The sequence below is a fragment of the Aulonocara stuartgranti genome, assembly GCF_965226115.1.
Source record: "Aulonocara stuartgranti genome assembly, chromosome: 7".
Taxonomy (NCBI): Eukaryota; Metazoa; Chordata; class Actinopteri; order Cichliformes; family Cichlidae; genus Aulonocara; species Aulonocara stuartgranti.
Genome location: NC_138945.1, coordinates 55,614,807 through 55,630,890, shown reverse-complemented (window position 1 = coordinate 55,630,890; position 16,084 = coordinate 55,614,807). Strand labels below are relative to the sequence as shown.

At 37.8% G+C, this 16,084-nt stretch overlaps 1 protein-coding gene across 5 annotated transcripts; it reads right to left on the bottom strand.

The window, feature by feature from the left end:
* Nucleotides 1-5,271: 5,271 nt before the first annotated feature.
* On the bottom strand, nucleotides 5,272-11,177 carry fads2 (fatty acid desaturase 2). 5 transcript variants are annotated; one of them, XM_082538513.1, is made up of 13 exons: nucleotides 10,837-11,177; nucleotides 9,765-10,010; nucleotides 9,072-9,182; nucleotides 8,579-8,776; nucleotides 7,955-8,056; nucleotides 7,752-7,877; nucleotides 7,602-7,662; nucleotides 7,428-7,504; nucleotides 7,090-7,187; nucleotides 6,684-6,780; nucleotides 6,429-6,508; nucleotides 5,901-6,026; nucleotides 5,272-5,765 (listed from the first exon to the last, which is right to left on the bottom strand). In XM_082538513.1, the coding sequence occupies exons 2-13, from the start codon at nucleotides 9,972-9,974 to the stop codon at nucleotides 5,714-5,716; spliced, it is 1,338 nt and encodes a 445-aa protein (XP_082394639.1). In that variant the 5' UTR covers nucleotides 9,975-10,010; nucleotides 10,837-11,177; the 3' UTR covers nucleotides 5,272-5,713. The 5 variants fall into 5 exon arrangements, with proteins under 5 accessions (XP_082394639.1, XP_082394635.1, XP_082394636.1 ...); XM_082538509.1 differs by having other exon boundaries at nucleotides 9,765-10,034; nucleotides 10,837-11,175; XM_082538510.1 differs by lacking the exon at nucleotides 10,837-11,177 and adding an exon at nucleotides 10,727-10,827 and having other exon boundaries at nucleotides 9,765-10,034.
* Nucleotides 11,178-16,084: the final 4,907 nt, after the last annotated feature.

The window sequence follows — 16,084 nt, the reverse complement described above, 5'->3', positions numbered from 1 at the left end:
CGAATTTCTGCACATTCAGTGTCGTAAAATAATGACTCACTTAATTGCGCACTGTTGCAAAATAGGACAATTTATACTACTTTAGATCAGATAGTTTTTTTAGTGCCACACCACCAGCTTGAAAGGAGAAGCACAGAAGCAAAAAAAAAACAAAAAAAAACAAAACAAAAAAAAAACCAGGCAATACGTTCTGTGAACAATAATTTGCATCTCCTAAAAATGTTGCTGCAGACAAATGGCTACAGTACACGCAGAGGTACTACAGTCAGTATGTTTTTAAATTTTAACTGCTTGAAAAGTTGCAAATATTTTTACTTTACTGCAAATACCGAGGCTGTCAAGCATGCTTTGATGTGTTATCAGGTTCTTGGTAATATAGCTGCAAATTCTGATGCATGGGCTGCCATTCCCTCCCTCACCAGCAGATTGTGCTCCTTTAGTCAAACCGCTTGCTTGTCATTTGACTCAGTGAATCAACAGTATGCAGGCTTATCATTAGTGTTGTGTTGCTTCTGTTGTTCTTAAGAAATATATAAAATATTGCAATGAAATCCAAACCAAATATCTGAATCATCTTTCAGTCTACAGAAGGCACGTCTGTTGTCCGTTGCCAATTAAGATGTGCACAGGTGTGTAATTAATACAACGACATGCAATCTAAAGGAGCAAGCAAGTTAACTGAGAAAGCCCTGGACTAAAAACTAAACTGCACAGGCCCAATGGAGCCAGATTAGTAGTATTAGTACAGTAAGAAAGAACTTGACAGTTTGATGTGATGTCAGTAAGATGCAAATGATGTAAACCATTATATGCACAATGGTTTCCTGCTTTTGTCATGGAGTTTGAAGACCTCACTAGGTAAGTAAGACATTATGTGTCTGAAGAAAAAAAAATGATGCAGAATTATTAATAGAAGTAGCTCGAAAGGTTGGCTTTAGAAGCAGCTATTGTAGAAAAGAAAGCTCAAGTAAGAATATTGATGGAGAATGAGGCAAGTTACTATGGCTCAAAAATATTTGTTCTGTGAATTTCAATTATAGGAAGAATTAAAGGAAAAAGAACAGAGATGTCATCCCACAGCCAAGATTACATAAATGTTAATAAATTCACAGGATTTAAGGTCAAGACACAGACAAAAACAGTCATGGTATTCTAGAAAAGTATGATCAATAGAAACAGGCTTAGCTGCCTGTTAGAGATGTTTCAGTTTTCATGGGGGAGCCACTACAGATCCTTTATGGGAGCTTTTGAAAAAACCATTGAGCAGAGTACTGAAAATGCAACTGCAGGAGAAACATAATCCCTTATTTGCAATTAAGAATACATGACACTAAACAGAGCATTCAAGGAAACACAGTGACTGTTTCAGAAGCATTATGGAGATCAGGTAACAATTATTAGCACTTATACTGATTAAGCCCTGAAAAACTCAGAAGATGGTGTGTTTATTCTGACTTGTTGTTGTAACACAATAGAAGACGTGAAATTTAAAGAGGGAATGCATAACCATAGAAACATGACAATAGTGCCATACAAAAGGAGGAAAACGTACCACAAACAGCATTAGAAAATCAAAGAACACAGACAGTGCAGAGCAAGTTTGGCTGACTGTGCTGTCTTTGTGGTGAAGACTCTCCTAGGCTGCGTGGAGTACAGACCTGTGCAAAATGAAAGCATAAATTCTACAGATAAGACATCTCATTACCGAGACAACCCAATCTCAATGTGGAAACAAAACAGCTGCTGGTAAATCGGTAGGCCTACAAAACACAGTCATTGTCATGACGAGGAAGCAATGTCTCAGGAAGACAGGTAGTTTATGCTGTCAGTATGTTGATCGTGTTACATTTCTACTGCTGAGAAATGTAACACTAAAAATTCCAGACTGAGTAAAGAGCTGCCAGTTTGACAAGAGAACTGATTAAAAGAAATCTTTCTTAAACACCGCAAAGCTGTTATGTGGAGCCAGTTTGAAGAAAAAATAAATAAATGTGTTAAAGTTCCTTAAGCACAGCTTAACCATAACGTTTGATATATCCCACCCCATGCTGTGCAACACCTGAATAAAAACAAAAACCGTTTTTTGTTAGAGTGCACAGCATCATTTCAGGATGAGTCACTGAATGCTATTGGTATTGATGACAGGGACCTGTGCTCACCAATACACTCACTGTTGTCTCGGTGAGGTTTGGAAAGAGGCTTTAGCACACTCGATTATTGTTTTATCAGTTGAGAGTTTGGGAAGAAGCTTCCAACTTATTTACATTTTTGCATGGTCATGAGCCCAGTATGCCACCAGGAACCTTCAACAACAACAGTCAATATAAGCCCAAATACTTTAAGTCATTGTAATCCTGAAGATGTGGTGCTAATATTAAGCTTTCATCCCCTGGAAGTGTGTGGATATTGAGAGGAATAGTTCAGACCATCCCAGACTCATCTGGTACACAGAGTGAAGCTGCAGACCGACAGTATCTTGGAGAGATCTATAAATAAATGGTGTTTGTTGCTAGAAGCAGGGTTAACACAAGATCTAATGATGATAAGATGTAGACAACAGAAACTGATTACTTATTGTATTAATCTTATTAAAGGATTGTTTTACATCGATGGCTCTTAGCATTTAGCTTGTGTAATGGCTTCCTGTTTAACCATTAGGGTCAGAAATGTAAGAGACACAGTGTGAGAAGTTGATTTAATTTGAATTTTGTTAATTTTTTATTCTTCATTTCTAATTCTTGCAAGACAAAATTAAGATGTAAAAAAAGATGAATTCATATTCTATGTTGCCGAAAGTATTTGCTTGTCTGTTAACATGATGTTGACCCACTCTTTACAAATGTAATAGCTTCATCTCTACTGGGAAGGTTTATGATTGTGTGTATGGAAATTTTTGACCTCTCTTCCATAAGTGCATTTGTGAGGTCAGACACTGATGTTGGACAGGAAGGCCTGGCTTACATTCTCTTCGCTAATTCATCCCAAAGGTGTTCTATCTATAGGCCAGGACTCTGTGCAGGCCACTCAAGTTGTTCCAGACCAAAGTCACTTATCAATGTCTTTATGGACCTTGCTTTGTGTAGAGGTGCAGAGTCATCTTTAAATAATAAGGGGGCAACTCCAAACTGTTCTCACAAAGTCGGGAGCATGAAATTGTTCAAAATGTCTCGGTATGCTGAAGGATTAGGAGTTCCTTTAACTGGAAATAAGGGACTGATCACAGCCCTACACCATAATCACCCCTCCACTAAACTTTACATTTGTCACAATGAAGTCAGACAAGTACCGTTCTCCTGGCAACCGCCAACGCAGACTCATCCATCAGACTGCCAGATGGAGACGTGTGATGTCCGTTGCTCTAGAGTCCACTGGCGGTGTGCTTTTCACCACTGCGTCAGCTCTCTGTGCACTGAGCTATTCTGAAGGCCACATGAAGTCTGGAGGTCTGTGGTGACTGACTCTGCAGAAAGTTGGCGACCTCGTCACATTGTGCGCCTCAGCATCCACTGACATTGTTCTGTCTTTTAACTTGGTCTACCACTTCATGTCTTTGTTGCTGTTGTTCTCAATCACTTCCACTTGTTTATAATACTACAAACAGTTTACTGTAGAAGCAAGGAAATTTTACTATTTAAATTGTTGGCGTCATGCCTAGATGCTTGATTTTATACATCTGTAGGCATGGAAGTGATCAGAATACCTGAATTCAGTGGCCATTTGCAGCAAGGCAACAGAGCCACATTAGGCACAAGAGGGTAGAGTTTTTGAAGTGTTTCACATAATATAACTTGATAATTCGAAAGTAGACATCTTTGAAATGAATTGCATCTCCTTTCATCTGCATCATGCTCAAGTTACTGTGCTCACAGCTCATTAGTGGCTTGCCACAGTTCACTAAGTTGACAGATGCTCTACAACATTCAACTCCATTTGTATCTTGGGTGATTCAGCCCACCCAAAATGCTGCAGGGTGGAAGAACAGTAAAAGAAAATCATATGGTTGGGTCTGCTCTATGGGATTTGAACTCTTTTTGGGAAGTATTTGTTCAGAAACTAGTTTATTTGGTGACAGCAAACCCAGCTGGCAGGAGAGTTCATGTTTTTCAGTTTTTCTTCAGGTTTGCGTAATTTGTGAGTTCATGTCACTTTGACTTGAGTTGTAATCTTATCTGCTTTGAACAGCTGAGGCATGTTATCAAGATGTACTATAATGGATTCAGAGAAGTGTAGAGCATTACTATCTAACATACGAGCTAATGAGAAGGGTAAAGGTTTCTTTATCAATGCTTGGGGATGTGTTTCTTAATCAGATGCCTCCAGTGTGGTAATCAGATGAGATTTGTTTCCATCATCTTTCTATGCTGCAGCTGTAGACACTGAGTATTGAGTACCAGATCATCAGTGACATAGTAGCTCACCTGGCTCACGATACAGTACAGGTTACTGTACTGTGTGAAGTACAGAAACCTTTTCTTGTCATTGGTTGGTTGGATCCTTGAGAAGTGAAGAAATGAATGAAAGCGTTTGAGTTCAGAACTATTTTAAGCTGTAACCATGGCTATAAAAACCAGGAAAACATGTGAAGACGTCAGCAAGTCATAGCATTGATCATATTACTGTTATTAGCGTCATGGCGACAGGGAGATCCCAAACATGCCTTTATAATGAGGGAGTCAACCAGTAGGACCACTCCCTTCCTGTTCATGACCAATAAGATGATCATTATCACCATAAAACTAAATACAAGTTGTAGGTGATATATTTCAAGATATTTCATCATTTGAAAAATATGTCGTTTCCGTATCATTTTGTGCATGCAAAATTCCTCACACATGTAGCCTGCTAGCATTTAGCACAAAGCTATGCTGCATCTATGTATGCTATTACGCTTTTAAAGATATTCTACAAATGTAGAATTAAAATTGAAATGAAAATGCTAATCAGATCAGTTCTTATTAGGGAAACGAGCAGTAATGTGTCCCAGCTAAACCTAAAATCTTAACAGCAAAGAAAAGAAGTTGCATGAAATATTCCAGTATCCCAATATCCCAGTGAGCCATGTATATGTACAGTATGTGTCTGCAATTTTTGACAATATTCAAAGATTAATAACACTAAACAATGTGAAACAAGCAGTGACTCCTGAGTCAGGCAAAGCAGATCTTTGAGTGACAGATCACTAATGCAGTGTGGTGATCTTTCACTATGTTTATTCCCTTGTTATAACATGCCCTATATAAACAAGAACAGAAAACTTTAGAGAGTTTTTAGTTTGATTTATTGGTCTCAGTGAAATTATTCATGTGGTATTGCAGTGTAATGGTTTCTCTATAGAAAGAGCACAGCATGTTACAAAGCAGTTACATTCATTTAAAGTAGTTTCACAAACGATAACAAACAGTTTACAAAGGTTTTGTAGTTTATATAAATGATTGTGTCTAATCATTCAGATAGTTTTCTTTTACATCTGGTGATGCTAATGCTAATAATAAGTCACAGGTAGGTTTTAGAGCTGTGTTATCATCACATTGCTGCTGATCAAGATACTGTTAAGGCAACTTAGGAAAACCCCATCATCTATAAACCAAACAAAGACTTTGTTACAACAATAAGAGGGATCTTTCCCACGGCATTGACTCAAACAGATACAGTCGATTTTTATTGAAAAAGAGAAAAACACTTTTTTTACACCAGTGGAGGAAAATACAGTCTTTCATTTATGGAGATATGCATCGAGCCAGAGGTCCCCTGAGGTTTTCAGTGACCTGAATGAGGAAGTCAGAACAAAAAATAGCCAGCCCATCAGTGTGTGTGTCAGGTAAGCAGTCCTTCCATAAAAGAAGACTGAGTCATATACTGTATTTACAGCCATTTTCATGCTCTGTTATCATTGTACTTACGTGACAATATCAGCGAAGCCTCGCCACAAAGTTTTTTCTTGGTACGGAATCCCGTGTTTTTCGCAGAGCTCACGGACCTGTGGGGCCACCAGGTGGTAGTTGTGCCGCGGCATCATTGGAAACAAGCTTGCAAAAGAAAAGAAACGGAAGCTGATTTTTTTGTAATTGTTGCATTGTGGCATATTTTGTTACATAAAATCATTGTAACATATAAGTGTGCAAACAGTGAGTGTAGTTCTGCAAGAAAAAAAATTCTGTTTGAAAAAATGGGCGATAGCTCACTATGGATGGGTGTAAAATCCGAATAGTGTTCACCACTGGTTAAGTGGTGTAGCTTGAGTTTAATGTGTGCCTGTGACCATGCCTGATGAATTACATCTCTCAGTCTTCTGACTATTCTTTAAAACTCTTTTTTTATAATAGAGACTTTATATCTTTAAATGCAGAATTAATGTTGTTAAATTATTATCAGTACTTCAGTTTACACAGTCGTGCTCTAGTTTTTGACAGGTTTCAAATTTCACTTACTGGTGCTCGATTTGAAAGTTGAGGTGTCCACTGAACCAGTCGTTGAAGAAGGACTGCTCAATATTACAGGTGGATTGTAACTGAATGACAGAATGAGTCAAAAGAGTGCAAATGAGTTAATAAGGTCCTAGTAAATATAAGGGAAGGTGTAAACAGATGTTTGTGATCTGGGATGTTCATGAGTATTGGGTAAATGCAGAAAATATTTAAAGTGTCCAAAACTTTTATACAACCTTGTAAAAGTGATACAGGTACCTGCATGGTCAGCCAGTCCTTGTGCTTTTCATGATCGATGTCCATCGGTATGTGATTCATCTGAGTCACCCACACAAACCAGTGACTCTCCAAAAACCTGTAACATTAAAAACAATATCATATTGAGGTGATACATAACGTGGCCAAAGGGTACGAAAAATGGAATCACTTTCTATTGCAGTGTACTTTATTAGGTATACAGCGGTCAAATATGTTAAGTTTAATGTTTGCTAATAAAGTCAGGCTTTTCCACACACATTCCAGCAATATAGAGCAAAATATGGTGCATCTCAGCTCAAGGACAATATATTTTGAAAGGAATGGACAATATAAGGCATCAAAGTCTGTTAACTGGTAACAATTCATTTGTTAATGAGTGCAATGTTTTCTTATTTTAAATAGTTACCTGACTATGCTTATGAGCACCAATGAGCCAACTAGGCCATACAGGGGTATATAAGAGGAGAAGAAGCGAAGGTAGAATGAGATGAACCAAGCCAGATCCTTCACAAGACAAGAAAGTTTATATGATTTATGTAATTTCTTTTTTAATTATGACAATCATGATTAATTATAATCTTATTTTTACATATGCTCTATTCTGTGCCATTTTTTTTTTGCTGTAATGTTTCTCTTAAATACTGTAATATCAAATACAAAATTCAATCTGACACATCAAATGGAAAATGCCTATATGCAATCTAATATACTACACCCAGTCAGTATATTATTATATACACCTACCACCAAGTCACGCCGGGATACCATGGTCTGCATTACATGAATGTTGAAGAAAACTGGAATGATCAGCGGTGGTCCCACTATATTTAAATATATATATATATAAATATATAAAAAAGGTGCAACGTTAAAAAGTTGTAGTTATTATTCTTTTTAAATGACTCTTAAAAAACATACCAAGAAAGAAGTACTTGTGTTGACGATTGTAAGGCATGTGTTTGATCTTCTTTATCCCGTACTGTAACACAGAGGTAAACAGTGGATGATGACGAGTTGGACCGTGCGAGTGCTTAAAAACATAAGAAATACTATCTTCGTGCTACTTGCTTCCACTGGTTGAGTTCGGCCAAGTACGAAGAGGTGCAACGTGTTGATATCCGGGTCCTTAATGAAGATGTTGGGTTTAGCGTGATGCCTGAAATGTCGGTGATTCCACCAGTTGGAAGAAGCTCCCTGAAAAAAGAAAAAAAACCCTTTAAGTATCTGTGTTTCATTTCAATGGAGAGAGGATTATAACTAAGAGAGGTTACCTTTAAATGACCAATGACAAACTTGTGGGCGAGGTGATTCCAGCTGGACTTTTTGAAGACAGACAGGTGACCGAAGTCATGCTGCAGCCATCCAGCCTGTGCCTGGAGAAGAAGCAGAAAAACAAATGTTTTGGGTGAAAGACTTCTCTTTAAATGGACCTGATTTCCAACACCATGTATTTGTATGCATGACTAACTGTTTGTCTTTTATCAGTCCTGTGTTTCTGCATCTCAGTTCATACTTTTATTTATTTATTTTATTTATTTATTTAAAATCACAATTATTTATGCTCCCTTTAATATGAATGGTTAGCTTTTGTAAACAGAAGATTTGCACAGTCTGTGGGAGGGGCTTCTGTCCTCACAGCCAGAGCAGTGTCAGTGATGAACATATTAGGAATACCTTCCATCACTGGCATTGTAAAGGGGCAAGAACAGAAACTGAAACTGTGCATTGAGAGCAGTCTGAAGGTTTTTGGCTCACTTTTACACATTTATTATTATTGATATCCATTATTTAAAACTTTGTCTCTGTTTAATGTAACCATGCACTTGGTGTATGCATATATTTCAAAACATAAGGAAAGCATAATAAGGCCCATTTAAAATTTATGTCTGAATCACCTGAGCGGTTGCGAGAAACACAGAGCACACAAGTGTTTGTATCCAGCCTGTGCCCCACATCCAGACGGTCAGCCATCCGAGGGCTTCTAGCAGCAGGATGTGACTGAGGTGGAGGAAGAAAAACAAAGGCTGAGCTCGAAACAGACCCCTTTTCTCCACCCAAGCTCGTAATGCTTCAAAATCCTGCACGATGGCTGCCTGGGTGCAGAGAAAAACAAACAACTCTGTAAAACTGAAACTGTAATATATTGATGTGATACTTCTGAAATCAAGAATTTTGGATTTGAGCTATTTTAGGTTTTCATACAGTGAAACAAGACATTAAGGTGGCTAAAAAAAACCCACCTAGAATCTCAGATGTTCCCAACACTCAGCACTTCATAACTAACATAAGAGATCAGTGAATTATCAAACTTACGTCTGTCTCTCATTTATTACACTAGATCACTCACATGTTGTCAATAAAAAAAAGGGACTTTGATTAAAGGCTCACATTTTTGTCTCGGTCCTGGCTCGGCTCAGTCGTTGCCAACTCTCCGATCAGCAGTGGCTTCAGAAACTTTTGCACAAACTTAGGATCAGGATGAAAAGCAGTGAATGCTTCCTAAAAACAAACACAACAAAAAATTGTAATTTACTAAAAAGTTAGGTAGCAGTGGAAATAGTTATCAGATTGTAAAAAAATAAATCATGCATTCACTTCAGCTAAATTCTAACATGTAAAAATGCTAAAAGTAAAATGATGTTCCCTGTAAGTTTCAGTTGCCTGTGAAACCATGACATTACATTGTTTATCATAATTCAGCTGCCTGAAAGCAGCGTTTCAGTGCTGTAGCTGGTTCTGCTACACCTACTCATGTTCTTTCATCCATATTATCGAGCTTTCTGCTATTTTTATTCTGGAACAGTTATTTAGGTATACTAAAACCTCAGAGGGGAAATCTCTTTCTGTTAGAGCTGCAAGGAACTTAGAGACATGTTAGGAGTTGTGGGAAGCCCAGGTGTCGTTCACAGACTGGCATAAACTTTACTTTTGATTGGAATGGCAACACAAATCTTAAACAAATATAAATGAATTAACGCTTATGATGATAGTTTCATGTGATCTCTTTCAAAATAAAATCATATGAACATAAATGCACAGGCCTGTATATTTTCATTGTATTTTGAAGGAAACATGACATACCGTGGCATCCTCTCCAGCATAGTAGCTGATGACTTGAAACCCTCCCGGATGCCTTTTGGCCCACTGAGTGATGTTGTAAACCTTTCGATCGATGACCAGCCATTGATCATTCCTGCTGCAGTGGCTCTGCACCTCCTCCCAGGTGTAAACACCTTTAGCTTTCCCGCTGTCCGGCTCTCCCGGCACCGTCTGCTGGCTTCCACCTCCCATCCTTACCGCTGCTTCTGGTCTGAATGCACCTGAGCTCTAACGGGTCACAAAGTTGCACACCTGTTTTCACACAAAAAAGGCACAAAATTTCCATGTAACTACATACAGGCAACGTAAACCATTAAATTTAATGGAATCTGGGCAAAAAATTGCTTGGTATGCGTTCAGTACCAACTCTGTTCCTTAATCATTGGTTATTTGAATAAATAAACCTTTGATTTTAGAAGTTTCAGCTGCATCTTACTCACAATCATTGCTTCATGTTTACTGAAGGTGAAGAAACCTTTTTTCAGTGTGAGTGTAAAAAATGGCTTTCAAATGGTTTGAAATGTGCAGAGAGAAAAACTCGTACGGCAGATTTTTCTATGCTGTTTGAGCTGGTTGTGGTCCAGATCTAAAACAAAGAGAAGTGCAACATCACCCACTACTATGGGGAAACTAGTGAAGCTAGGAAACCACCAAATGGAGCTAAATCAGGTCGGTTTTCACCTACTAACTTTATCGACATTAAAGATCAATCTAACAGACGCACACCCACAAATACTTAAAAACAGGAAAAACATCGACGCACACAAGTACGTTTTCCACACGAATGCGTGGACTGGGAGAAGTCTGATCGTCGTTAACGTGTAGAAACCAAGACAAAACCGACAAACCGCCATCGAAAAGCATTTAATGACTAAATAATAGCGGGAGATAGCGGGTGGTTAGCTATGCACGTCACAGCATGTAGATAATTAATATTTACTTACAGCATCCAGATTTTAACCAGCGTCCCTCAGGCACACTAATAAGAGATCGATTCTGAGGGTTCGGGTCCTTTTTATATAACAAGCATCCACAAACCCATCCCCATGCTTACCTTGTAGGCTCATTGTCACATCCACGCACTCATTCGGTACAAACTCCGAGCAGAATCATTCGAGGCGTCTGGGCCAATCGGCGCACAGCATTCTCTCGTCTGAACAGCGCAAAGTCGTGTGATCGCAGAGACCGCAAACAGTCCCCTGGAGGACTTTAACTGTGGACTCATGAGTCCGATTGGTTGTAGATGTGGAGCTGCTTCTGATTTATGTAGCGGACTAAATACACAGCTACACAGCAGGTCTTTAAGGGGTCCTCTCAACCCTGCTCCCTTTTTGTTGTTACTTTCCATCCTCCCTAAATGCTTTACATGGAAACTGGGCTGTAGTTTGCTTCGAAGAGTCTAATTCAGGTGTGTCAAACATAAGGTCCGGGGACCATAATCGAAAGACTCCAATCTAGTCCACTGGATAGCTTTGAAGGACAACTACATTTTTAAATACATTTCAACTCCCCCCCCCCCCCCCCTATATACTACTATATAATTTTTTTTTCAGTGATCCACTGTAAGTATAAATATTAATAATATCAATTAAAAAACTTTGTAAGACTGTGCTTTAATCCAGCTTTCTATTTTATGATAACGGGACAGTCAGGGCAATGAGCTACTAGAACTTTTTCTGTAATTTGACACATTTCTTACAATTTAAACCCAAAGAGTTCTTTATTAGCTAAACCGCTGTTTCTTTATCATGTAGAAAAACTGAGACATTCTGTTAAAATTGCACTTTTTCCCTTATATTAAGATATTTTAGTGATTCAAGTTGTAATTCAGTTTCTTTTCACTGACAGATGACAGCACTTTTACTGGTCTGGCCCACTTAAGATCGATGTAGGCTGTATGTGACTCACAATTTAACATCCCTGGTCTCTCAGATTGTCATAATAATTGTGCTGGCAGTGTTTGTATGAGAGCAGAAAGTTTCCATGTTTAAGGCTATCTTTATTTAGTGTGACCCTTTGACACTGAAAAACAAAATGTCAGTGATAACAGTTTCCTTGTTAAATAATCACTGGAGGGGGTGCTGCAAAATAAGACAACAACTTGTACTACTAGCCTAATTCCCTCAAAGTTGGGATGCTATGTAAAATGCAAATAAAATAGAACATAATTATTTGCAAATCTCATAAACCCATATTGTATTCACAGAAATGACAAATAGAACAGGGACAAAAATGAAGTTTTTGTTAAAACTTTCATATGCTTTTTCAAAGCATGCCATTTCTAAACACATCAGTTTTCTTTAGAAAGAAATACAATAACAGAATTATTTCCGAAAAAACAAAAAATGATTAGGGTCAATTTAAATGTATAATTAACCTTTTTATTGAGCCATGGCACCGTGGCGCTGTGCAGTGATGTCCTTTAACTTTCTAATGCTCATAGTGTGTAAAATCTAGTTAAAACTGAAAGTTACCTGCCAGTTTACACACAGTATAAAAACTTTAGCAAGAGTTTGAGCTGTCACTTGAGAAAGATCATGCCAAAAACAAAGAAATTACTTAAGTCATTTCTTTATGATAGACTTGGATATCAATACACCTACCTCCTGGAGAGTGTTGTTCACTTGCTTGGCTATTGTGAAGGGCTAGAAATGATTCTGTGATCATCCATCATCCACCACTGTTGTCTTCTGTGGATGTCCAGGTCTTTTTGTATTGCTGAGTTCACCAGTGCTTTCTGTCTTTCTCAGGATATAGCAAACAGATTTTGCCACTCCTAATATTTTAGCAATTTCTCAGAAGGGTTTTTTTCTGTCTTCACAGCTTAAGGATGGCTTGTTTCACCTGCATGAAGAGCTCCTTTGACTGCATGTTATCTGTTCACAGTAAAGAAAATCTTCCAAATGCAAGCACCATACCTCAGATCAACTCCAGGCCTTTTATTTGCTTAATTGACAATGACATAACAAAGGAATTGCCCAGACCTGCCCATGAAATAGACTTTGAGTCCAAATACTTTTGGTCCCTTTAAAAAGAGATTGGCACATGTTAAGGAGCTGAAACTCCTAAACCCTTCATTCAATTTAAATGTGGATACCTACAAAGTAAGCACTACAGTAAACACAAAAATGGTTGCCTGATGTCATTCTGTTTTTAGACTTGAACTGTTTGCATCATCAAATCACACATATTTTCCTTTACTGTAAATAAGCACAATGATGCTGTATCAGCTGCAATTTTCTCCTTCACCAGCAGATAGTGCAAATATGCTCCTTTAATGAAATTGCTTCCTTGTTCTCTTTTAACCTCAAGTTGCAAAAGCATGAAGGCCTCTCATTGCAGTCCTGTTTTGCTTCTTGTGTTTTCCAGAAACATTTATGAAATATATATAAATATTAAATACTTAATAATTATTGATTTTCCATTAGACCACCATGAAAAAATGATCATTAATAACTGTTTAGAGTTACTTTTCCTTTACCCTGTCCCTGTGTTTGTTATGTGTGTGTTCGTCCATGGTAGTGAAGTCATGCAGTGCTTCATCTGCATTCAACACTTTCACCTCAACAGTCACATCTATTCACTGCCTGAGGTCTCAGTCTTTTATGTCCCCTGCTTACAGTTCACTGTGTCATTTCAGGGTCATTTTAATGCTATATAGAAATTTGCTAATCAGCTCTTTTGGTCCTCAGCATATCAGACAGGATTATCCTCAAGCAGCACGCCGCCTGTCTCCCTGTTTGTCCGCTTCTTCTGCCATAGCTTATCAAGCTGACAGAAGCCCTGCACATCTGACCCCAGCATCTTTTACAGACTTTTCCTCAGTATCACAACCAACAGCATAGACTGTCAATCAGAAAACCTGCATGCTGTTATTAAGTTTTTTGATGAATTTGGGCTAAAGGTTAACTTTCATTTTGGTCCCTCAAATGAAAGGTGGGGGTATTTTCCTCAGAAAAGAGTGAGAGACTTTTTACTTTGGCATCAATACACTTTTCATCCCATCAGTTACATTATCTCATATCTGAATATTTCTTTGGAGATTTACATTCAAATGACACATAAGATTCATTCAAAGCAACATTTGGGTCAGAATAGGTTGCAACCCATCAACAGATATGTAAGTGTAAAGAAGAAATATTAGAACCTAAAGATGTCTCTAAAAACCTTTGCTGCCAAGTATTGAGTCTGTTTTTCAAAAACAAAACAAAAAGGTAAGTAATTTGGGATGAAATGCTCAGTAAAGTATCAATAGTAAGATAGAAAGTATCATGTTCTTGTTGATAGTAGCATGTGATCATTATTGCATTATGTGAATGCTGTAATCTCCTCAGTACAAATTCAGTATAGTCAGTATAAACAGCATTGCAAATTTTAAGCTACGCGAGATGAAGTTATATGGTCAGATTCATTAAAAATACAGTGTCGGATTGGTTCATCTTGAACCTTCATTATTTTAGGATGTTTTTCTTTCAGTGTTTCTTTCAGATTAAAGTATAATGTTAAGGTTGAACTGAATTCTGAATTAGTTTAGTACAGAAAAACAAATGGCTGAAAACGCTACAATAGTCTCAGTAATATCCTGTAATACTGTGGGGTAAACTATGAGAAACAGAGAATAGTTCTGTACTGGACAAAGTTAGTCTTTTCTGGAACTGTTGTTGCCCTTTTAGTTAAAACTGCTCTGGGCTCACCCAAATGTTGGAGCTATTTTGAGCGGCGGTGTAGGAATATTTTTCAGTCGTGTCACATTCATTTCAATCTGAGCTGCACTTTAGTCCACTGTATCTGTGTCACGTAGAGAAAAATTAAAACCCTGTAAAGCTTTGAGTTGTTTATTGGCATTTGCTGAGACTTTTCCTGCACTAAATTATTCCACCGATCGTTTTGCTAAATAAAAAAAAGGCATCTGAATAATTAACAAAACAAAACTGAAATATGAAGTGCGGAAAATCTTTAATCAGGAGGGTTTTTTGTTTGGTTGTTTTCTTTTTTCTGGAATTCAGAGTATTGATCACTGAAACATTTTCAGAAGCAATCTGAAAATGTAGTGTAACAAAGTGAAATCAAAGGTTGACTGTAGGGTGATTAGCCCTCACAGCAATAAGGTTCAAATCCAGTCTGGGACGTTTCTGAGTGTGCGTGGGTTCTGTCCGGGCAATCCAGCTTTGTCCCACAGTCCAAAAACAAGCATGTTAGATTAATTGATGATTCTGGATTAACCCCTGGAATTTCTCTCTGACTTTTGATTCATGGTTGGACAACATCAGGCAACAGGAAGTGTGACAACATCACTTAAACCAAAAAGGCTTAATGATCTGTAAGACTGGATCCAAAGGGTGGCTACAGGCAACCTACTGGCCATCAGAGGACGGTGCACATATTTACAGAACTGAAGCAAATGGATGGATGGAATTTTTACATAAAACATTTGACAATTAAACTATATGAGCCATAATGTGAAGCAACAACAGTAAAAGAGAATTATTTTAGCAATCGTTGCAGAGTTGTTTGTTCACTTTAGGTTTGCATATAAAACCATACTATATGAGAATCTCATATTGTACTTGGGAGTCCTATTGCATAAGAATGTGAGTGACCAAAGACTACTTGGTTTGCAGTGATTTGGTTAGGAGAAAAACCATAACGGCAAGTCTTGAGTTTTGTGCTCTGTCAAACAATTTTATAGGTCTCAGCGGGTCACCTACAAAAATGAGTAAAACCAAAATTAAGTAGACCATTGTGGACAGTGAGCCTCATCTCCATCATCAAACATACATATAGCCGTACATAAAGATTTATAGTAGCTACAAACGGCAAAACCACAAATGTATTTATTTGTTTTGAAAGGCTGTTTCTCGTTTCGTATGGATTTATAGTAACAACATTTTACGAGGAAAAGTAATAAACTGTAACGCTTGCGATTATGTGTGCTCTGTGTCACTCTGTGGCAGGACTAATACTCCAGACACAAAATGAATCTAAAAACTATTAATTGCAATTAAAAAGTGGCGCTGGCGGTTAATACATGTGCGAATGTGTAAATATAAGCGTAGGTAAGCCTGCGAATTTGCTTGTCGTCTGTGCAGATGAACATAAATATCAGGATAATGTTTATCACTATTAATATTCTTTTTTGTTTATCGTTTGATCAAACCCTCACACCTAAAAATTTGTTTGTGGGAAAAAGTTGTTTTTAAAGTTGCTTCTTTTTTAAAATATATTTATTTCTAAGAGGCTACTTCTATCATACCGGCGCACGCGCGCGCACACACACGCACTCACACGAGGACACACTGGCC